Source organism: Zophobas morio, unplaced genomic scaffold (genome assembly GCF_036711695.1).
Source record: "Zophobas morio isolate AGI-343-1 ecotype UQ-CSIRO unplaced genomic scaffold, CSIRO_AGI_Zmor_V1 ptg000041l, whole genome shotgun sequence".
Lineage (NCBI taxonomy): Eukaryota > Metazoa > Arthropoda > Insecta > Coleoptera > Tenebrionidae > Zophobas > Zophobas morio.
Window position 1 is genome coordinate 3199577 of NW_026972146.1, and position 15861 is coordinate 3215437.

At 37.2% G+C, this 15861-nt stretch overlaps 3 protein-coding genes and 5 non-coding genes across 9 annotated transcripts; all 8 read left to right on the top strand.

The window, feature by feature from the left end:
• The first annotated feature begins 84 nt into the window (after positions 1 to 84).
• Positions 85 to 6179, top strand: LOC135141027 (heparanase-like). Its single transcript, XM_064071824.1, has 10 exons — positions 85 to 266; positions 318 to 382; positions 431 to 647; positions 694 to 1067; positions 1115 to 1343; positions 5178 to 5311; positions 5362 to 5540; positions 5591 to 5732; positions 5779 to 5914; positions 5962 to 6179. The coding sequence occupies exons 2-10, from the start codon at positions 334 to 336 to the stop codon at positions 6122 to 6124; spliced, it is 1623 nt and encodes a 540-aa protein (XP_063927894.1). The 5' UTR covers positions 85 to 266; positions 318 to 333; the 3' UTR covers positions 6125 to 6179.
• A 482-nt stretch (positions 6180 to 6661) lies between these two features.
• LOC135140895 (glycine receptor subunit alpha-2) lies at positions 6662 to 14096 on the top strand. 2 transcript variants are annotated; one of them, XM_064071635.1, is made up of 7 exons: positions 6662 to 6840; positions 12635 to 12703; positions 12751 to 13122; positions 13172 to 13254; positions 13309 to 13544; positions 13596 to 13756; positions 13805 to 14096. In XM_064071635.1, exons 1-7 carry the CDS (start codon positions 6776 to 6778, stop codon positions 14094 to 14096), a joined length of 1278 nt encoding a protein of 425 aa, XP_063927705.1. In that variant the 5' UTR covers positions 6662 to 6775. The 2 variants fall into 2 exon arrangements, with proteins under 2 accessions (XP_063927705.1, XP_063927706.1); XM_064071636.1 differs by lacking the exon at positions 12635 to 12703.
• On the top strand, positions 6927 to 6998 carry Trnae-uuc (transfer RNA glutamic acid (anticodon UUC)). The gene has a single exon. It is a non-coding gene; the product is annotated as a tRNA-Glu (tRNA).
• Positions 7146 to 7217, top strand: Trnae-uuc (transfer RNA glutamic acid (anticodon UUC)). The gene has a single exon. It is a non-coding gene; the product is annotated as a tRNA-Glu (tRNA).
• Trnae-uuc (transfer RNA glutamic acid (anticodon UUC)) lies at positions 7628 to 7699 on the top strand. The gene has a single exon. It is a non-coding gene; the product is annotated as a tRNA-Glu (tRNA).
• Positions 9842 to 9913, top strand: Trnae-uuc (transfer RNA glutamic acid (anticodon UUC)). The gene has a single exon. It is a non-coding gene; the product is annotated as a tRNA-Glu (tRNA).
• Positions 12138 to 12209, top strand: Trnae-uuc (transfer RNA glutamic acid (anticodon UUC)). Its single transcript has one exon. It is a non-coding gene; the product is annotated as a tRNA-Glu (tRNA).
• A 42-nt stretch (positions 14097 to 14138) lies between the features above and the next one.
• LOC135140896 (uncharacterized) lies at positions 14139 to 15240 on the top strand. The gene is made up of 6 exons (XM_064071637.1): positions 14139 to 14482; positions 14536 to 14620; positions 14677 to 14768; positions 14824 to 14944; positions 15002 to 15072; positions 15123 to 15240. Exons 1-6 carry the CDS (start codon positions 14435 to 14437, stop codon positions 15162 to 15164), a joined length of 459 nt encoding a protein of 152 aa, XP_063927707.1. The 5' UTR covers positions 14139 to 14434; the 3' UTR covers positions 15165 to 15240.
• The last annotated feature ends 621 nt before the right edge of the window (positions 15241 to 15861 follow it).

Below are 15861 nucleotides of genomic sequence, written 5' to 3' on the forward strand. Positions count from 1 at the left end.
AGCTTTTTGGTTAGCGATTTGAATTTTTTACAAGTCGTGCCGCTGCCAACACCTCCCTCAATTGGCTCTTTCATATTTGCAGCCCTGCGCACTCCCGTCACGTGACCCTGTTTATTTTGAAGTTTGTTTTTTTCATCACGTTTCTCCCAAATCACGATCAAATCGACACAAGTTGAATCAAAAACCACCAGTTTTCGGGTCCAGTACCTCTGAAATTACCGTTCACGAAAAACCGCACCGCTCTCCGCACAGCGCAAACAAAAAAAGTGAGGTTATGTTTTTGTTGATTTTTGTCAATTATTTTGAGTATTTTTTAGGAAAAATCCGCGGACTATGTTGGTGTTGTTCGACGATAGCGCCATACAGACCCACAGGCCGAGACGTAAGTAAAAATTGTAACCCCGATCAGGTGTCTCAACCCCCTTTGCAGTGAGAAAATGCGGCAACTTGTGCACCGTCATTTCCGTGACTGTGTTTTTCGTCACAGTGATGACAATCCTGGCGATTTTCGCGCTCGATATGACCCAGAAGGTGCACGTGGTGTACATGGAGGGCACCCAGCCGAAGTTTGTGACAGATGAGAAGTTTCTGAGTGTGGCTTTGGACTCGTCGTTGATTGCAAGCGGGTTCAAGCACTTCGATTTAAAGTAAACGCAAAACTTGATTCTTGTCGTACTTAACCGCAATTTGTAGAAATCAGAGGGTTTTGAAGTTGATGGGGGCTCTGGCGCCGGGGTATTTGCGCGTAGGGGGGACAATGGCAGACCGGCTGACCTTCTTCACGTCGAAAACGTTCCATTTTAAGCATTTACGGGGCGATATGGATGGAGGGGTGTGTTCATATGGACCGCGACACTGTGACTATTTGGCTAAACCTAACTTCACAATGAACGAACATGAGTGGCTACAACTGAACCAATTAGCAGCAAATACGGGTTTAGACATGATATTTGACTTAAATTCGCTCAAACGGTTCGACAACGGCAGCTGGGACCCCACAAATGCGGAAAAATTAATCAGTTTTTCAAACAACTTTAACTTGAACATAAACTGGGAGCTAGGAAACGGTATTTACAATATAGAGTCACAACTGAAGTTCATTTTGTACTTATAGAGCCAAACTCGTTTCGTCACCAGTTCAACTATGACGTCACCCCGTCTCAAATGGCTGCAGATTTTCACACACTCAGAAAAATTCTAAATGAATATCCAAAATATGCTAACTCTTTGTTGGTGGGTCCGGATGTAACCAGACCCCAACGTGGAAAAAACGCTAGTGAAACCTACTTAAAAACGTTCACTGGTGCTGCGCATGACATAGTTAATGCAATCACGTGGCACCAGTAAGTGTGTCCGTCCACGGCCAACTGTATTAATACATATGGCCATCCCAATTCGTATAAAAAGTTGATTCTTTGACGTTTCCAAAATCGTTAATCAGGCAACGACATCTGTTGAGTACAATTATGAACTTGGTTGGCAAATAATTGTCAAAATGACGTTTTAAAATATCACGTTTTTCTGAAAGTGTAGATAATGGCACAAAAACATTAATGATATTACTCCTACTATTTAGTTTTGAAATAACATAGATATATTTTTACAAAACGAAAATTATTTAACAAGAAGGAAGGTACATATTCATAATTTTAAAACTTTTCTGCTGGTAGGTTTGTTACAGATCGTTATTTTCTTCAACCAGTCTGTTTGTTCCAAACAAATATTATCAATAACTGGTTTCACTGTTGCTCGAATAATTATATCACAAACTCTTGATTTATGTTCCAAGCAACAAAATAATGGATTTTGGTCCAAAGAAGGATGGAGCAGATTACATATTTGTTGACATGTGTTTTTAGAGTTTAAAAACGGTGGTATTAGAAAGTTTTTTAAAAAGGGTAACATTTAGATTCAGTTATTTGAAGACAAATCGTGAAAAATATTTTAGATTCGTCATCTGCGAAAAATTATCTATAAGCCAACTATTTTCCGTTGGATCAAATACTAGCCCCGCCCGCCCACCCTCTATTTTCTTGGAAGGTATGTGATTTGCCAAAATCAGTATTATCTTAGCAAGTACTATTTAATTATTGTTTAATCATTTATTTTGCCACTTCAATATACAATATAGTACTTGCTAAGATAATACTGATTTTGGCAAATCACATACCTTCTAAGAAACTAGAGGGCGGGTGGGCGGGGCTAGTACTTGCTAAGGTAAGACTAACGGTGGCAAATGACATATCCTACAAGGTAAGAGAGGGCGGGTGGGCGGGGCTAATATTTGCTAACAAAAAAACTGATTTCAGTAAAAAACATCCCTAAGAAAATACAGGGTGGCTGGGTGGAGCTAGTACTTGCTTAAATAAGGCAATTTTTGGCAAACGACATACTCTTTAAGAGAATGGAGGGTGAGTGGGTGGGCGGGGCTAGTATTTCATAAGGTAAATTTGCGATTAGTATTCTATAAAACTAGAAAGTCAATGTTTTCCTCTCAAATAAAGCCATTTGGAACGGTTTTAGAATTTTTTGGAAATGTTGGGAATTTTTGGACTCCTTTTCTCGCATTTCTCAGTTATTTGAAGAGAAATCGTGAAAAATATTTTAGATTCGTCATCTGCGAAAAATTATCTATAAGCCAACTATTTTCCGTTGGATCAGATCGTCTTTTAACTGTTTCAGACAAAAAATTTTTGGAAATTACAAAAAAATGTCTTCAACTAATTATTATCTGAAATAGTTGAAAAATAGTTGAAAATGTCAAAAGTGCGAAAATCAGTTTTATCTTATCAAATACTAGCCCCGCCCGCCCACCCTCTATTTTCTTGGAAGGTATGTGATTTGCCAAAATCAGTATTATCTTAGCAAGTACTATTTAATTATTGTTTAATCATTTATTTTGCCATTTCAATATACAATATAGTACTTGCTAAGATAATACTGATTTTGGCAAATCACATACCTTCCAAGAAACTAGAGGGCGGGTGGGCGGGGCTAGTACTTGCTAAGGTAAGACTAACGGTGGCAAATGACATATCCTGCAAGGTAAGAGAAGGCGGGTGGGCGGGGCTAATATTTGCTAAGAAAAAAACTGATTTCAGTAAAAAACATCCCTAAGAAAATACAGGGTGGCTGGGTGGGGCTAGTACTTGCTTAAATAAGGCAATTTTTGGCAAACGACATACTCTTTAAGAGAATGGAGGGTGAGTGAGTGGGCGGGGCTAGTATTTCATAAGGTAAATTTGCGATTAGTATTCTATAAAACTAGAAAGTCAATGTTTTCCTCTCAAATAAAGCCATTTAGAACGGTTTTAGAATTTTTTGGAAATGTTGGGAATTTTTGGACTCCTTTTCTCGCATTTCTCAGTTATTTGAAGAGAAATCGTGAAAAATATTTTAGATTCGTCATCTGCGAAAAATTATCTATAAGCCAACTATTTTCCGTTGGATCAGATCGTCTTTTAACTGTTTCAGACAAAAAATTTTTGGAAATTACAAAAAAATGTCTTCAACTAATTATCTGAAATAGTTGAAAATGTCAAAAGTGCGAAAATCAGTTTTATCTTATCAAATACTAGCCCCGCCCGCCCACCCTCTATTTTCTTGGAAGGTATGTGATTTGCCAAAATCAGTATTATCTTAGCAAGTACTATTTAATTATTGTTTAATCATTTATTTTGCCATTTCAATATACAATATAGTACTTGCTAAGATAATACTGATTTTGGCAAATCACATACCTTCCAAGAAACTAGAGGGCGGGTGGGCGGGGCTAGTACTTGCTAAGGTAAGACTAATGGTGGCAAATGACATATCCTACAAGGTAAGAGAGGGCGGGTGGGCGGGGCTAGTATTTGCTAAGAAAAAAACTGATTTTAGTAAATAACATATCCCTAAGAAAATACAGGGTGGGTGGGTGGGGCTAGTACTTGCTAAGATAAGACAATATTTGGCAAACGACATACTCTTTAAGAAAATGGAGGGTGAGTGGGTGGGCGGGGCTAGTATTTCATAAGGTAAATTTGCGATTAGTATTCTATAAAACTAGAAAGTCAATGTTTTTCTCTGAAATAAAGCCATTTGGAACGGTTTCAAATTTTTTGGAAATTTTGGAAATTTTTGGAGTCCTTTCCTCGCATTTCTCAGTTATTTGAAGACGAATCGTCAAAAAATATTTTATTTATAAGTCAACTACATATTTTCCGGTGGATCAGATCGTCTTTTAACTGTTTCAGACAAAAATTTTCTGGAAATTACGAAAAATTGTTGTCACTTTTTTCGCTAATTTTCGAAAATAAATGAAAAATAGTTGAAAATGTCAAAAGTGCGAAAATCAGTTTTATCTTATCAAATACTGCTAGCACCGGTTTTCGTGGTTTCACTCAAGAGACTGCACATGCTTTAAAATTTATTGCCAGAAGTACATATTTGTGTGTTAAGTTTTTATTAGAACAAGCAGGCTTTTACTATGTTCTTACGCGTTCCTTTAGCTCCGATGCGGTGGAAGCAACGTTCTCACACGTGAGATTAAAAGGAGGCTCCAATGATGCAACGGATACCAGAGCGGCAGAATATGCAATGTGTCAAATCCTCCGCTGCGGAATTGTTAAGTGATGTCACTCAAAAAATGTTGGCGTTTTTAAACTCCAAAAAGACATGTCAACAAATATGTAATCTACTCCATCCTTCTTTGGACCAAAATCCATGATTTTGTTGCTTGGAACATAAATCAAGAGTTTGTGATATAATTATTCGAGCAACAGTGAAACCAGTTTATTTGTTTGGAACAAACAGACTGGTTGAAGAAAATAACGATCTGTAACAAACCTACCAGCAGAAAAGTTTTAAAATTATGAATATGTACCTTCCTTTTTGTTAAATAATTTTCGTTTTGTAAAAATATATCTATCTTATTTCAAAACTAAATAGTAGGAGTAATATCGTTAATGTTCTTGTGCCATTATCTACACTTTCAGAAAAACGTGATATTTTAAAACGTCATTTTGACAATTAGTTGCCAACCAAGTTCATAATTGTACTCAACAGATGTCGTTGCCTGATTAACGATTCTGGAAACGTCAAAGAATCAACTTTTTATACGAATTGGGATGGCCATATGTATTAATACAGTTGGCCGTGGTCCGTCTGTCTTAACGTGACTAACTTCACTCTTATAGATATTATTTCAACGGGGCTGTCGCTAAAATCCCAGACTTTCTAGATCCTGACAACTTTGATATGTTGCAGTGGCAGATTAACATAGTTAAGGATATTGTTGCACAGGCGGGTGTGGATAAGCCAATTTGGTTGGGTTAGCACGATTTTGGTTTTTGTTAAGGTGGTACTAACGCTGACTTTAAGGCGAAACTTCCTCTGCGTACGGTGGTGGGGCTCCGCACCTTTCAGATCGCTACATCGCCACATTTATCTGGTTGGATAAGCTAGGGATGGCTGCTAGGAGTGGTTTGAGTTTGGTGATTAGACAGTCGATTTTCCAAGGGCACTACGCTTTAATTAACAATTACTATTTCCCGACTCCTGTATATTCCCCACGAGTGTGTTTTTGTTGTCTGATTTGTGCGATTTTAAGGATTGGTGGGTGAGCGTTTTGTACAAAAAACTAGTTGGTAATAAAGTTGTGGATTGTCGGTTGTCGCAGTCGGATAAAGTCCGACTGTATTGCCACTGCACGAATTCCAAAAGTTACTATAACAACATGTCATCTGTCACTGGTACTACTGTAACTATATCGTTTTCCCTTTTTGTAACTATTCTTAGTTTTCGGAGTCAACATCAGCAACCGTCGAGCGAGAATCCGTTTTGAAGGAATTACGGTTTTTAGCGACCCTCAAGAAATGCAGAAATTTAAAGTGCACGCTTACATTTTGTCGACTGTGGATCGCATCGATTCGAGGTGGGTGGACGTAAATTGCAGCCACAATTACATGTGTTTCGTTCTAGGTTTATCTACCTGAATGATAAACTTCTCGAGCTGACTCAAACAAACGACGTGCCAGATTTGCTACCAAAGACTGTAATAGCAAACCCCTATGTGGAACTGCCCCCATTTTCTTTAGGTTTTTGGGTGGTGCCTATAACCAGTAATGTACTTCCCTATTGCTAGAATATTTATTCCTGTATATTGTGATATTTTATAATAAATGAGTTTTATAGCTTAAGTTGTCTTTGTCGCCACTCCACCACTAAAGGACGAATTCTTGAAAAAGTGCTGACGCCAAATCGTGCTTGAGGGCTTTTTAACTAACAAAGAAAGGCGTTTGAGTAACGATTTTCCATTAACCTTTAATGGGCGACTTTTTGCTATAATTACGGTGTTTTAATTATTCCATAAAGCAGTAGGTAGTTCTAGTCAGCACAAAAATAAAAACGTAGGTGTACCCCAGAGATGCGCACTAACTCTAGCTCTGTTCACGATAATTCCTCCTATTTCGTCGTACTCTATAGAACTTAAAGTAAATAACCGTCTCGTAAAGACTTTCATCTGCTTCTTTATAACTTGCGCAAGTCAAACAAAGGACTTGATTGGGACGATAATGATGCTCGATCCTCCGCATCCGGTAATTTGGGGTGGTGAGAGGGGTGGTTCAAAGTGCATAAGAAGGCTTCACAACCTTTTTATCGCTTAGTCGGCTATTTTCACTCCTTTATTCTGGCAGATGCCGAGACGCAAGCTTAAGCGAACCATGTAAAAAAGGGAAGTTTGGCGGGTGTTGGTTAAATTTTTACGATAAAATGCGTTAGTGCACTGAGGCAAATGCGCTCGAAATTGTTAATTTTTGTTTTTGTTATTGTTTGCGATGTGTTAAATGCGGATATAGCGTAAGTAGAAAAGGGGTATAGGTGTGTGTGGTGTAGATCAAAATCATTGACTAGAAATAGTATTAGTAGCATACGTAGAAATAACATCCGATATGGTCTAGTGGCTAGGATACCTGGCTTTCACCCAGGAGGCTCGGGTTCGATTCCCGGTATCGGAATTTTTTTTTCTAAATTTCTTCCAATGAAGTCATCAGTGTTAATGAACTAAAGGTGCATTCACAAGTGAGTGTAGACAGGTGATTAATTTTATATTAATAAAGGCGTAACTTCTCGCACATGGTATGCAGGACTACGTACAAGCACAGTCCGATATGGTCTAGTGGCTAGGATACCTGGCTTTCACCCAGGAGGCTCGGGTTCGATTCCCGGTATCGGAAGCTTTTTTTTTGTACTTTTAAACCATTTATTTATTTAACAAACGAAATTATTTTTTAGCAATGGATTATTCCAAGAAAGCAATAAAAAAATTGAAATACATACATAGAATTTTCGTCTTGTTGATCAGCAGTTTTGTAATCTACTAGATAATTTAGCAATAATTTTTTAAAATATTTCCATTATTTTTAGTAACACGGCAACAATATTCACTACATATGTAGAATATGCATAGATTTTGCACAATATATTTCCATAAATAAAAAAGTTACAAAGAAAAGTGATATATTCTGTGAACATTACTTCTAAGGTAATTTGATTTATGACTTGAGATTAAATACCTAAATTGATAATTCTTATCAATTTAGAGATAAAAGCTAGAACTTTCGTCGTCTGGCTACACGGTTCAACATCCGATATGGTCTAGTGGCTAGGATACCTGGCTTTCACCCAGGAGGCTCGGGTTCGATTCCCGGTATCGGAATCTTTTTTTATGGTTGCTTCTAATCCAGTGATTAAAATTTTTTTAAACCGGTTTGTTTCATCAGGCAATTTTTTGTAGACTGGCGTATTTCTCGGTGTACAAATTTAAATTCAAATCGGTCTTTTATACAGACATCAATAAAAATCACGATCAAAGACACCCATGGATTTTTAAAGGTGTGTCTGTTTGCACGCGTTACTATGAAAATTTGCAATTTAACACCTTTAAATTTCACAAATTTTTACAAGATTAATAGGGGCAAAATCAGTTTTATCTTAACAAATACTAGGCCCGCCCGCCCACCCACCCACTATTTTCCCAAAGAATATGTGATTTGCCAAAATCAGTCTTATCTTACCAAATACTACCCCCACCCACCCGCCCACTATTTTCCAAAGGATATGTGATTTGCCAAAATCAGTCTTATCTTACCAAATACTAGTGCCACCCACCCACCCACTATTTTCCAAAGGATATGTGATTTGCCAAAATAAGACTTATGTTAGCAAGTAGTAGCCCCGCCCACCCGCCCTTTATTTTCTCAGAAGATAGTACTTGTTAAGATAAGACTGATTTTGGCAAATGCCATACCCTCTGATAACATAGGGGGCGGGAGGGCGGGGTTAGTATTTGGTAAGATAAGACTGATTTTGGCAAATAACATAAATTCTAGTAGCCCCGCCCACCCGCCCTTTATTTTCTCAGAAGATAGTACTTGTTAAGATAAGACTGATTTTGGCAAATAACATAAATTCTCAGAAAGCAGGGGGCGGGTGGGCGGGGCTAGTACTTGATAAGATAAGACTGATTTTGGCAAATAATATAAACTCTCAGAAAGTAAGGGGCGGGTGGGCGGGGCTAGTACTTGCTAAGATAAGACTGATTTTGCAAATGATAAATCTTTTAAGAAAATAGAGGGTGGGTGGGCGGGGCTAGTACTTGCTAAGATAAGAGTAATTTTGGCAAATGATATAAACTCTCAGAAAGTAAGGGGCGGGTGGGCGGGGCTAGTACTTGCGAAGATAAGACTGATTTTGGCAAATGATATAAAGTCCCAGAAAGTAAGGGGCTGGTGGGCGGGGCTAGTACTTACTAAGATAAGACTGATTTTGGCAAATGCCACACCCTCTGATAAAATAGAGGGCGGGTGGGCGGGGCTAGTACTTGCTAAGATAAGACCGATTTTGGCAAATAACATAAACCCTCAGAAAGTAGGAGGCGGGTGGGCGGGGCTAGTACTTGCTAAAATAAGACTGATTTTGGCACATAACATAAACCTTCAGAAAGTAGGGGGCGGGTGGTGGGGGGGCTAGCACTTGCTAAGGTAAGACTGAATTTGCCCCTACTTGTAAAAATTTGTTAAATTTAAAAGGTGTTATAACGAGTTAAATTCCTAAATCTCATTGGATATTTATTTTTTAACAACTCAGTCATTAATTTTTCTGAGACACCCTGTATCAGTAAATTTAAAATATATTTATTATACTTATATTAAAAATAAATCGCAAGTATAAACTCATCATATTTTGTACATTTTAAATAGGATTTATCTGGCAAAATAGGCGAATATACTTTGATTAAAAATGTATTGTGCTTAAATACCATAAATTTAAAATATCCAGTTCGCCAGAAAATTTAATTTTAAAATGAGTTTTCTTTATAAATTCTGAAATGAATTATCTTTTTAAGACACGAAAAAAGTTATTATATCTAAGATCTAAGTGTATTTTATTTTGTAAATTCTCTGTTGGCTACTATATTTATTAATATACAGCGTTTTTCACCTAAAACTTCCCACTTTTTTCATTAATTATTCACCATCGAGCAGATTAGTCGTATTATTATTATGTAAATTGTTTTCCTTTTTTTTTTAATGAAGTCAGCAGTTTCATAAACAACTAAATAATTCAACAATCATTTAAAAAAAATACCCACTAAGAATATTCACCACATATATAGAATATACACAGATTTTTACAATTTATCTCCATAAATAAAAAAGTTAGACAAGTGAAATATTCGGTGAACATTTCTTCCAAGGTAATTTGATTTATGAGTTGAGATTAAATACCTAAATTGATAAATGTTATCAATCTAGAGACAAAAGCTAGAACTTTCAGCGTCTGGCTATAATCTTCAACATCCGATATGGTCTAGTGGCTAGGATACCTGGCTTTCACCCAGGAGGCTCGGGTTCGATTCCCGGTATCGGAAACGTTTTTTTTGTAATTGGTTCTAATCTAGTGCTGTAAATATAGAAAATATATTATTATTATTAATTAATTAATTAATATTTGAAAAAACTGAAAACATTTTGTAAACATGTATATGAAAATTTAATTACATTTTACCACATAAATGTTATAACACAGATTTTAAAAATAATCCTTCTGTTTTTTTTGTGAATCATTCCATTGCTCAAAAATTTCAAGAAAACTGGACAGCGCACTTAGTGGCTCACCTTGTATATAGGGTTTGTCCCCTAGAAGTTCCAACTTTAATCATCAATAAACAATAAACCATTGATGCAATCAACATTGTTATTATTTTCTGCAATTTCTTATCAAAATTTTTTGTAGGATGTCAACAGTTTTAGAATCAATAAATCATACAACAATAATTAAAAAATATATTTATGTCGCCAGTATTTTTACTAAAGGTCGATTTATAAACTTGTCGCTGACGTTGCTGTTCACCGTTACGTTACCGTTGGGTTTTCAACCAATCAAACTGCAGTAGTGTGCAGAGCTGCCAACTTGAAGAAAAATCCCCTGAATTAGGGGTGACATTTTTCTGGTTGACAGCACTAATTCCACGAAAATAAAATTTTAGTAGAGATAATGAGGTCCACTAATTTTATTTAATCACCTGTTAACCAAAACCCTCATATTTTAAACACTGAAATTTTCTGTCATTTTGCCATTTTTTCTTAATATGTGTAGTATAGTCTTCTTTTCACAACAAGAAAAGTAAAATATGTTTAAAAAGGTAAATTCTTTTAGATAAATATGGATTTTGCAATTAAGCCCCGCCCCTCGATCTGACAACGAATAAAAAATTCACAACAATGAGCTTGGGATGGATGGGTGGGGCTTCTCTTTTGTTTTTTTGAATTTTGCCATTATGAAGCGGAGCCTAATTGCAAAATCGATATTTCCCTATACAAATTTTTCATTTTAAACATATTTTAAGTTTCTTGTTGTGAAAAGACGACTACGTATATTAAGAAAGAAGGCAAAATATAAGCCCCGCCCACCCGCCCTATCTCAATTGAGATGATTTTTTTTTATCTTCCGTGAACCAATGGGGCTAAGCTTAACTGCAAAATACTTATTTCTTTACAAGAAATTAAAAACATGTTTTTGAGTATCGTGTTCAAAGAATACTACATATATTAAGAAAAAAAAAAAAACAAAATATAAACCCCGCCCACCCACCCCATCTCAATTGTGAAGATTTTTTTTATTCTTAGAAACGTAAAACACATTTAAAATGGAGAAATTCTTAAAGAAAATATGGATTTTGCAATTTGGCTCCGCCCCTCGGCTAACGACGAATGAAAAAAATCATCAGAATAGAGATAGGGTGGGTGGGTGGGGCATATATTTTGCCTTTTATTTTCTAAATATCATAGACATCTTTTCAGAACAAGAAACTTAAAATATGGTAAAAATAGTACATTTTTGTAAGGAAATATGGATTTTAAAATTATAAGGCGGAGTTTCATGAAAAGAAGTCTACATATATTAAAACAAAAATGCAAAATGTAAGCCCGCCCACCCACCCTATCTCAATTGCGATGATTTTTCTTATTCACCATGTACAAAGGAGGCAGAGCTTAATTGCAAAATACTTATTTCTTTACAAGAAATTAAAAATATATTTTTGAGCATCGTATTGTTCAAAGAATACTACATATTAAGAAAAAAAGGCAAAATATAAACCCCGCCCACCCACCCCATCTCAATTGTGATGATTTTTTTAATTCTTAGAAACTCAAAACACATTCAAAACGGAGATTTTTTTTAAGAACATATGGATTTGGCAACTAGGCTCCGCCCCTAGGTCTGTCGACGAATAAAAACTTAATTGCTATTTAGATCAGGGCAGGTAGGGGTGGGTTCTCGTAGAAAAATAAGGATTTTGCAGTTAAGCTCCGCCTTCTTGGCTCACGACCAATAAAAAAATCGTCACAATTGAGATAGGGCGGGTGGGCGGGGCTACATTTTGCTTTTTTGGCAATGGAATTTATAAATGACGACTTTCAGCTCGAAAAGCAACGTCAGCGGGAACAGCAATTGCAACGGGAACTTTAATGCAGCAAGTTTATAAATCCCACTTAAGACTATAAAAATATTCACTAGTTTTTGTATAATCTATTTCCGTAAATAAAATAGTTTGAAAAAGAATTCTTAGCATCTGGCTATCCTTCCCAACATCCGATATGGTCTAGTGGCTAGGATACCTGGCTTTCACCCAGGAGGCTCGGGTTCGATTCCCGGTATCGGAATTCCCTTTTTATTATTTATTTTTTTTTTGTTTTTTACGGATTAAAAATTGTAACTATACAGGATTGACCTATCGTAGTTATTATTAGTCAGATCAATCAAAGAAATTCCTCTCGTAGTCCACGAAATTTATTTTTAAAATAATCATGTTGGCATTGCAGCTATTTAAAACTGACAGCCGCGTTGCCAACACAATTTTTCACACTAAATTTCCAAGCGTGCTAGACATTTTTCTGGACAAATGGCACCAGACTACGTCACTCACATCCGATATGGTCTAGTGGCTTTCACCCAGGAGATTCGGGTTCAATTCCCGGTATCGGAATTTTTTCCCCATTTAGCCGCCGCCACTTAGCATAACACCCGCATCAATTACCCTTTTAGTCCCCGACAGCATAACTTTAGAGACATTTTCTACCATTTCCAGCCTCTGCCCTCTAGATTTTTACCACGAGCAATTTGCGGAACGAGCGGAACTAGAGCGTGAAGAATCAACGTATGTGTTTCCCCGTAAAAAATCTACCCCTACATCGTTATTTTTAGCACCGGCTTAACCATCAATGACATCCTCCCCGAGGACCCCATCAAGTACGACAAAATGCGCCCGCCCAAGAAGGACGGCAACCCCACCAAGGTCTACTTCCATGTGACCGTGATGGGCTTGGACAGCATCGACGAGGGCTCGATGACGTACGCGGCGGACATTTTCTTCGCGCAGACCTGGAAAGACCACCGGTTGAGACTACCGGAGAATATGACGTCAGAGTACAGGTTGCTGGAAGTGGATTGGCTGAAGAATATGTGGAGGCCGGATTCGTTCTTTAAGAACGCGAAATCGGTGACGTTTCAGACTATGACGATTCCGAATCATTACATGTGGCTGTATAAGGATAAGACGATTTTGTATATGGTGAAGTAAGGGCGGAGTCGGGGGACGTGGCGGTGTCTGATTGGTGGGTTTTAGATTGACGTTGCGGCTGAGCTGTGCTATGAATTTTATGATTTATCCACATGATACGCAGGAGTGCAAGTTGCAGATGGAAAGTTGTAAGAACTATGTATACATATTTATTTACACACTTCAACCCATATGGTATATAGTGTCCCATACTACCGACGACATGATCTTCCAATGGGACCCCGATGTACCACTAGTGGTAGACGAAAACATTGAACTACCCCAGCTAGCTCTTCTCCATAACCACACAGCCGACTGTACTCAAGTCTATTCCACCGGGAACTTCACCTGTTTGGAGGTAGTTTTCGAACTAAAGCGTCGCCTAGGGTACTATCTTTTTCATACGTATATACCCACCTGTCTCATTGTGATCATGTCAGTAAGTAGGACCTCTTTTTATAAAATCGTTGCTATAGCGTTTTTTTTTTAGTGGATTTCGTTCTGGATTAAACCAGAAGCGGCTCCCGCTAGAGTGACGCTTGGAGTGACATCTTTGTTAACTTTGTCGACTCAGCACGCCAAAAGTCAAGCCGCTCTTCCACCAGTTTCGTATTTAAAAGCAGTCGATGCCTTCATGTCAGTGTGCACGATGTGAGTTTGAATTTGGCGCCAAATTCAAATTTGACATTTGTTTTCTAGATTCGTTTTCATGGCACTAATGGAATATTGTTTGGTGAACATTGTCCTAGGCGACTCGGATCTACCCAAACCCCCACCACCACCAAAAAAACTTGAAACCATTTTCGACATGGCCGCCAAAGAAAACTCTTTTTTGTTAAGTGGGGTCCCCAAGCCGCCACCGGTGGAAACTCCAGCCCAAAGGGCCAGAAATAGGGCCATTAACATAGACCGATTTAGCCGAATTTTCTTCCCTTTGTTGTTCACGGTCCTCAACGGCACGTACTGGATCATGGTTGCCGATTATATCTAAACCGCGTAGTCAAAATCACCAACTATACATTCTTCGTAGTCGATTACTTGGCTTGTAGATCGTAATTACTCACTGTGCTCCCTAATTTTAGACAATTAATTAGGTTTTAATGTCCTAAAATCATAGTTGTACGCTGGGAAGGTAGCCAATACTATAATTATTAGTTTTATAAGGCTAGATGATGTTAAATAAACGTGATTCATCAAAAATTAAAAGCGCCTCTAAATACTTTTTGATTATCGTCAATTAAAAACGAATAAAAAATTACGTTGCAAAAATTTTGCTATATAAAGTGCGCCAGGGTTTGCACAGTCGTCGAGTCAAGAAGATCGAACAAAATGAAAACTTTTGTGGTTATTTGTGCTTTCGTTTTCGGAGCTAACGCTGTAAGTGGTAAGTTGTGCCGAAATTTTCTTGTTAATAAAACGTTGTCTTGAAGCTAACTCAAGAGCAGTATGGAGAGATCATGAAGAAAGTCAGTGTAGTTGGAAACGGCTGTGTCCAGAAAGAAAACGCCACACCTGGTAAACCAATCAATTTTTTTTTATTTTTTATTATTGTTGTTGTTGTTGTTGTTTAGAGGACATGGCTCAACTCATTGCCCATGAGATTCCTCCCAGCACTCACACCGCAAAATGCATCCTCGCCTGTTTCTACGAACATTACAAAATGGTCTGTGAATTTTTTTAATTTTTTTTGTGTGTCTAAATTTAGCTTGGTTTTGTAGATGAAACCCGATGGCACTTTCGATAAACAAGCAGCAATTGACGCTTTCCACGAGATTAAGGCCATGGATGCGGATTTGTACGGAAAAATTTTGCAAATTATCGACACCTGTGAAGAGCAAAGTACGTTTTTCTTGGGGTTTTCTTCAATTTGATTTTTATTGTTTTTTTTTATACTAGAAAAAATTACGGATGATCGGTGCGAAACGGCGTCCCTGATGGCTACCTGTGTGAAAAATCAGGCCGAAGCTGTAAGTCTGTCTTGAGTGTGAATGTCTAGACAAAGTATTTTGTGTTTCAGCTGGGTGTGACCAAGGAAGCCTTTTTGGTGTCTGAATCATAGTGAATTTGTCGTTGTCTTGTTGTCGTTGTAGTTATGTTTAGAAATAAAGTGCATGTGCATTGTATTTTGGTTTTTATTGATCTTGTTTAACGCGTTTTCGAAATTGGCGCTAAAATAGGTCGGACTTAACCTCAAATTTTTGGCGCGGAATTTAAACTTATCAACAACTTGACTACTACATACATTAAAAAGTTTAATTTTAATTAGTGGATTTTTCCATTCTTTATTGAATTATCTAATGTTTTGGTATTTCGTTCTAATTCTTTTGTGTTGGTCTTTGGTACATCGGTGATGCAGATTTTATCTTGACTCCCTGCTTTTACAATTATTTCAATACTTTTAAGGTTATTTTCTCAAACGTATTGAGCAAAAAATATAGTGTTTCTTTTCTTAACTTGCAGAAAAAATCATTAGAATTGAGATAGGGCGGGTGGGTGGGGCTTATATTTTGCTTTTTTCTTAATATACGTGACCGTCTTTTCAGAACAAGAAACTTAAAACATGTTTAAAATGGTAAATTCCTGCAGACAAATACGATTCTTGCATTAAGCCCCGCCCCTCGGCTTACGACGAATAAAAAAAATCATCAGAATATACATAGGGTTGGTGGGTGGGGCTTATATTTTGCTTTTTTTCTTAATATACGTGGTCGTCTTTTCAGAACAAGAAACTTAAAACATGTTTAAAATGGTAAATT